The sequence below is a fragment of the Gavialis gangeticus genome, unplaced genomic scaffold, assembly GCF_001723915.1.
Source record: "Gavialis gangeticus isolate Ggan-Ray unplaced genomic scaffold, GavGan_comp1, whole genome shotgun sequence".
Classification (NCBI taxonomy): Eukaryota; Metazoa; Chordata; order Crocodylia; family Gavialidae; genus Gavialis; species Gavialis gangeticus.
In genome coordinates this window covers 28,873,743-28,881,525 of record NW_017728997.1, presented here as the reverse complement: position 1 = coordinate 28,881,525, position 7,783 = coordinate 28,873,743, and the positions used below count along the sequence as shown (strand labels likewise).

The 7,783-nt window shown below is 34.9% G+C and overlaps 1 protein-coding gene across 1 annotated transcript in view; it reads left to right on the top strand.

Annotated features, from left to right (window-relative positions):
• Positions 1-7,783, top strand: part of CACNA2D3 (calcium voltage-gated channel auxiliary subunit alpha2delta 3) — a 1,192,973-nt gene that overhangs the window by 1,155,515 nt on the left and 29,675 nt on the right. Inside the window, exons 34-35 of the mRNA XM_019504610.1 lie at positions 196-251; positions 4,000-4,111. Of these exons, the coding sequence (XP_019360155.1) occupies positions 196-251; positions 4,000-4,111 (168 nt within the window). The remainder of the gene's footprint in view (positions 1-195; positions 252-3,999; positions 4,112-7,783) is intronic.

Here is a 7,783-nt window from a genome sequence, read left to right as displayed (position 1 = left end):
GTGTGTGTGTGTGTGTGTGTGTGTGTGTGTATGTGTGTAGTGAAAGATAATAACCCAGGAGTTAGGCTAGCGGCATGAACTTCAAGTTTTTGTTTGTTTTTATTTGAAATAAGTTGAATGGTATCATGCTACTGACAATTTAGAAATTTGACAATGCTCTGTGATGTAACAGGAGATATTTGATAATTTGTTTAGATTCCTGGTGGAATTTAATCTATGCAGTTGGTGGCATTCAGATATAACAGCAAAAGGTAGGTGTAAATTATGCTGATGGCCCAAAGAAAATAATGTCTATATTTAACTGCACTTTATACATGCATTAATTTTAAAAGAATTTTAGATACAAAACTGAGATGGCTCATAGTAACTTTTTGCCTGTTGTTTCAATATTTTCAGTTATTAACAAAATAAGCTGTATATGTTTATATAGAAGTCAGTGTGTGTGTTCATGTGCATTTTTAGTACTGCAATAGGGATAGTGCATTAATATAAAGCGAAATTAAAAATACATGGTACAAATACATAATAGCAAAGATGATTCAACAAAAGGAATGACTTCCATGGATGTTTGATAGAGAAAATAGGTAAATATAGAATAAAAGGAATGATCCCAAATCTTTTATTTTTTCCCTACATCCCAGACTATCCTTTCTGACTGAAACATTACTGTCACATTTATTCTGTTTATAACATATGTTTTATAGAGCTTGTAGAAGATTTTTCTATGGAAAATGTTATGTCTAGAGCAAAATTTTTCACAGAAACATATCAATCTGAGCATAAGTTTATCTCAAAACAAGCAAAGAAAGCACTTTTAGGTGGTAAATTTAAATATTTTCCTTTGAAATTACTGTTCACTTCATGTAATGAATGAATTTACTTGATGTAATGAATTCTAAGATAATATACAATTTGAAAATTGAAATAAAAATGAAATGCTTTGATTTCATTTAAATGAAAACAAATTTTACATTTAATTTCATAGACAGCTCTTTTTTAAAATTCATTTCAGTTCAGAATGAAAATAGATTTCAAAATGGTAAAATTACCCACAGGAGGGAAAGTCTGTTTCAACCAAATTAAACATCCTATCATACTTCATAATTAATTCAAAAGCAATAGGGTGGGTTGCAACAAGGGTGCTTTTGAATTGCTTATTAGAGTAAGAATCTTTTCAAACACTTGCTGTTTTCCAATGTAACCATTTAAAGTTCAGTTCCTGTCAAAGGTCCAGTTTTGCACACAGCACAACTTTGGAATTGGAGCTAAAAAGGTAACTTTAAAATTCATGTCACCTTTGTGTAGCTTTCATCTTGCATTAGTATGCCAGACCAATATCCTGGCAAAAAGTAGAACACATGAGATTCAGCAGGACATGCAAATGCCCTCTGCAGAGGAGCCTACCAGAATGAGTCATCTGCCTCAAGATTGCAGTGAATTGCAGTACAACATCTGGATCTAAGGCTAGGGAATGGTACAACTATTGCAAACACCATAAATCAAGATAAGAATGGGAAGTGGGCACTTACAGATGAAGACTGGATAATATGACTTCTAGGAATGTAGCTGTATCTGAAGTACTTTATTTTCAAGAAATGGAGATCTTTAATTACAATGTAGGATTACAAGGTCAGATCTTAATTTGCCCCAGTGATGATCCCCACTCAGGTTGGGGGCATAAAACATATATGTGGCTTTATGTGGGCACTGTTTTGTCTTTTGGGCAGCTCATAGTCATGGTTAGCATGTCCCCTAATAGCTCTTTTTGGAAGCCAAGGATACCAAATCACAAATAAAATGTGCTCCTGTGCTGATGGCCTTAAGGGAAGGTAATATATGGCTGTTGGGCTAACCACAGGAAATGTGGTGTTCACTTACATGGAAGGAATCCCCAGGTAAGCCACTGTATCTTCTTTACAGCTGCTTTGTGCTATGGACAGCTCAAGGACCTGGCTGAAGATTTGACTTGCAATGTTCTTTCAAATGCATGATCAACTTGCCAATACATCTTGCACCTTGGTGTGCCTTGTGTTTATTACCATGGGATGTAATGAGTCCTGAGGTGACCCACCCCAATCATTTGTCTGGAAAAAATCCTTTATGTTCAGCATCATTCTTTGATAAATGGTAATAAATATCTGCCTGGGATCATAGTTATATTTTAATGACCAAGCACATCAGTCTTATTAATTTACAACCACCTTTTTTTCCTTGAAGCCAAAAAAATTACCATAACTTCACTGGATAGAGACGATGTGATTGAGGGAAGTTCCTTCATGTTGTAGCTGAAAATGGAGCATGTAATTATATATATCACCCGTTCCATTTCCTTAATGAATAAGACTATAAAGAGTATCCCCTAATTCAACTCACTGGAGACGTATCATTTTGATGCAGCTCACTTATTTAATTTAAATTTGGTGGCATAGCCATCTAGAAAGCAGTTTGCACTAGCAAAGCCAAAAGAAAAATGGGGTATTCAAAGGGCAAGTGTCCAGGTATGTTCTTCAGATTCCTAGGTACAGCTCCCAACAGTGCTACCCTTACTAAATTAAAATAAAGTAACTCCCCCAGGAATGTCAGATTTCTTTACTTTCCTTAGCAATGCCTGATGGCTCAAGAGAGATTTTCAGTCTCTTTGAGGGCAAAATTCCTTCCTGGTCAGGGCAAGCATAGGAGAAGTCCACATTGTTGCTGATACTAAATCTTACCAAATACTTGGCAACTTCTGAACCCCATGCTAAGAAATTATTTCTGTCCATATACAACATAACTTCTGTCACACACTGCAGAAGGGCAATAAATGGTTTTCTAAACTTTGGGCTCTACAGTGATTAATGAAAATATAAATTAGGGGTATAGAAAAATCTGAAACCCTCTGGTTCATTCAGAAGCTTTGTTACTGAGGCCATGTGTAGATACAAATGAAGGTAAATCTCAAAACAGAAACCACACTTAGGTAAAAGGTGTTCACTGTCCCCAGAAAGTTCAGAAGTGTATGTCCTAGAGTCTGTGTTTGAACTACAGACCCAGCTTTAGAACATCCTCCTATTGAACTTTAGAAGGCTTATAATTTGCTTTAAGATAAACTGCCTTGAGTAGCAAAACCGTGGAGTTCAATGTGATTTGTTTTTGTCATAGCTGGTGACTGATTTTCCTACCTAAAAATTAGATTGGTAGGTCTAAAGATGCTTACGTATGCATATACCTGTAGTGGATAAAGCACTAGGGTCAGAATCAGAACACCTGAATTCTGTTCCCAGCTCTGTCACTGGCCTGTGGTTTGACCTTCAGTGAGTCATTCTACTTCTCTGTGCCTCAGTTTCCCAATCTGTTAAATGGTAATAGGGATAATTAACTTCCCCCATAAAGCACTTTAAGTGAACTATGGATTTAAAATGCTATGAAAAGCTACTCAGTATGCTTGGGAAGGAAAGAAGTAAATATGATACAGACACCAAGAAAATGAGAACCACTTCTGACCAAGGTAATATTTTGGCCCCCTAAATATATTGTTCTTTGCGAGTCCTGAGATCCTGCAAAGTTTCCCACCTCATCATCCACAGAAATGATTTTTGACTACAATAAGATATACCTTAATTAAAGTACCTTCATTAGAAGATGAATTTAAATACTATTTTAATGAGATGTTAAATAATAAATATATGCACTTGAAATAGAAAAACAATGCATGTCTGCCTGTGGTGTGGGAAGAAAATGTGAACAAATGCAAGCAAGGTTGGCTAAGGCTAAATTGTGAATAAGTAAGTACTTCAGTGTTAATGTCTTACAAAATGACATATGACAGATAGAAAAAGGGTGTTCTTAATTAAAAAATAAAGCATTATGCACTGCCTGCGAAACATCACAGGGTGGCAGAAGTTGAGTAACATTTTCATTCAGTGAAAGTTGTTTAATACAATATCTCTCACAATGTTCAGAATTTGGTGTGCTGTTCTTCCCAAGTTAATATCAAGATTTTTTTGTCTATGCCTGTAGCCCAGAGACAGAAACAAACCCTAGAGCCCTGTGATACTGAATACCCAGCTTTTGTTTCTGAGCGCACTATAAAGGAGACCACGGGGAACATTGCTTGTGATGACTGTTTCAAGTAAGCCCTTTCTATTTTTTTATACATCTGTAGCAAACCAGTTGAATTTCTTAAGTTTATGTTGAATGACATGCAGCTCTAGCTGTTACATTGTGTCTTGGATAACTTTCACGCCTGGATGTTGTTTCTCTTGTTACTACAGGGCTCATTTAAAGGTTTAATATTCTTAAAACAGTGCATATTATTCTATACCCAAAAACACTGATTAAGTTCAGGCTGCTGCTAATTGACATATCAGACTTGTACAGAATTTTGAAATGAATCAAGAGATTAATGTAAATCTTGAGATGTCCCTACAGCTGAAAGGTTAGTTAGCTGTCCTCCCACTGGCTTTAGAAATAGAGATATCTGCTTGCTCTGTTTCTCTCTCTAATTTTGTCCTCAGATTAAAGTCCTTAGGCTGAAACGAATGGGAGCAGAATAATGATGTTCTTCAAAGCATTAATGTGTTAGTGCTGGAAAGCAGTGTTCACCAGCAAGTGTGTTATCGCTTGGTCAGTTCTACCACACTACAAGTAAAGTAGTCCCTCAGAATATTAAAAGAAAAATGTTCAAAGAGAATGAATTCATCCCAGCTCGCCTTCCTATCCCATCCCACCCCCTTAAAAAAAAAAAAAAGGTAATATGCCTGTTCCTCGCTTTTACTCTCTAAATCAATGTAAAGTGACATTGCTTATGATAGCAGTGACAGTACATTGTAAGTAGAATATCGCTCTATTTTTAAACATCAATGGCAGCAGTCCCTCGATTTGAGGATGATCTCTATGATGGCTTATTGACGGGTCTTGAAACACGCATAATTTATTCAAATAATAGCTATACACTTATACTTCATTACAGCTTCGGTTTTTTAATTGAACTTTCTCCGCGATCAGTGATCATTGTCCCCAAACATATGAACATTTGCAAAAGAATCCTTTCTAACACTGGAATGCCACAAAAAATCAAAGGAAATCTTTGATTTATTTGGTTCAAAGAAAAGTTGCTACAGCTCTGCTCTTCCATTTGGAGCCTCTATACTGTTAGCTACCAAGGGTAAAATCCTGCTCCATTGAGAACAGTTGGAGTTTTGCAGGTTTCTGTGAAATTTTTCAATTTTTTTGCTTTGTAATAAACCAACCACCTTTTTAAAAAGCAGATACAATAAAGTACATCACTGAAATCCATTTTATCAATATGAACTTACTGTTATCACAAGAGACAAACTTTTGAGTATAGATCTTGTATCCTTATGACAAAGAGTGAAGCACATCATGCAAGGAAGTCAGTGTTGTGTTGAAGCTACTGGGTCACATGTCAAAAGTATTCAGTTTGCACATTTATTGCCACACTTACTGCAGGAGTTCAAAAGGATGCTGTGCTGGGAAAATACACTTTAACCTACTTAAGTGACCAATTAGTAATTTGTCAGTAGCCTAACTAATTTTTATAAAGTGGAACAGATTGTATCATTATGCACATTTATTGTGAAGGTGTGACCTATGGTAACTGCAGGTCTGAACATTGAATATTCTATATTTATTATTGTACAGATGACTAGGATCAAAATGAATTAGGACATACTGGTACTTTCAGTCTTTTGGCTGCAGCTTCATTTTAAAGACAGTAACTGCCAATTGCCATTTTGTAAAGTTCAGTGGGAGTGCATTTTGGTCATAGCATTGCTATGGGAACACAGAGATAAAAAGCATTGGAAATTAATTTTGACTTCTAATTAATATTTAATTATAAGAAAATGTTTGCATTCGTGTATGAGTAATTATTTTCATATGGCTTTGGGGGACAGAAATAGCAACTGTACATTGTAAACTAATGCTAGGGAACACTTTTAGTTCAACAATATCTCTTATAGCATGGAAAATACAAATTCAAGAAAATCATGCCATTACATTTCAACTTGACATATCAAACACAATTTATCATTACACTGATATGGTTATACTCAGTGCCAGCTATGTAGAAATAAAGCAACCTTATTTTATTGTCAATGCTTAAATAGAGAACTCACATAACAAATTAGCATTTTATTTTTAAACAGTCTGAAAAAGACCTGATTTTATTAAAAAGTGATTAATAGTACTAGTTTTCCCCAAATGAATGCAGATTTAAGGCTGAGCTTTTAGGTAATTTCAGGTCAAAGGAAATAACTTTCAAAAATAACATAATTCTGCAACTCTTGGACAGCAGGGAGTTGGAAACTGAGTTTAGTGAAAATTATAGTATTTTAAAAATAATGCGCTAAGATCTTTTTCATAGAAAAACATTTTGTGTTCCACAGTGGAACAAAAAAACTGATCTCAAGGCACCCATTACTTTTCTCCACAAGCAATGGCAAACCATAAAGAAATAATTCTGAAGAACTGATAGATTCTCATGGGAACACTCTTCATTATGCCGTTTACCCACTTACTGTCATTAACTATCTGCAGATTGTATTTAAGATTGCAGACTGCACTGGTTTCCAAATTTTATTATAACTCAGGAAACTTTCCTGCAAAACTACTCAGATATTTGACCCAAAGTCCTTTGTAGACCTACATCTCAAGACCCAGTTTTCAGCTTCGCAGTTTCACTACTAGTAAATATTTTTACAAGAAAGTGTATTGCTCAATGCTCATAATTTAAGAAAGATGGACTCAATTGATCCAAATATGAGAGTCCAATCCTGGAAGATGAGTACCCTTAACAGCTACCATCTTTAGTGGGAGGTTAGGGTACTTTGCATTGCACTATGGAGCACTAAGGAATTGATCCAGATTCTAGAGAGTCTTTCCATTGATTCAAGAGTGTGTTGCGCTTACCATTAATTGAGTATGATATTCACTGAAAGAAGATACAGGTAGAGATGAATGACTGTGGAACAAAGGTTTTTACAAATATTCAAGTTGAATTTTTATCTCAAACACACTCCAAGTAGCATTCAGTCTTCCATTATTTGTTTTTAAGATCATGCAAGAAAAATTAAAATAGGAAGAGTAGTTTGCTTAGTTGAGTCCAAAGCAAATAATTAAAAATTAACAGTTGGTTTGCATAATATTTTCAAATACTTTGAATGTGGCAAAAATGTTTTGTGAGAAATAAATCACAAAGAGCATAAAGGGCTCTATAAAGTAAATTAGTGCTTCCCTTACAAGCAGTTCACTTCGCATTTGTTGAAATCTAGCCCATCTAAATCAAGGGAAAGACACCTATTGATTTTAACTAGGCTTTGGAGCAGGCACTAAGCATGTGCAGCCGTCTATAGTTTCTTCTGTTTGTGTAATGTAATCTCTTTCACTTACTTTAAAGAAATAAATAGTACCTCAGGACAATTTGCAGTGTTTAAAAATGATTTTCAAAAATATAGGTTTTATTAAGAAAGCAGGAGCCTAAAAGAAAATATGAATTAACATAAGAATGTCATTTGGGTCAGGGTTTGGATGCTTCAACCAATAATTTGTTGTCATCCAATACCCTACTGATTATTAAATTAATCTGTTGTTTAAACAGCAATCAAAAACAAGTCAGCCCATATTTTCTGGGTATTTGAGACTGTCAACAAGAGCACAAAACTGAAGATTTTTTTAAATATAAAATGTGTTCATATTTTCCAGTAAATAATTTCTTTCTTGTACTTTAAAAAAAAAAAAAAAGGGGATGTAGTACTAACGGTTAACTCCCTTCCTGAAGGCT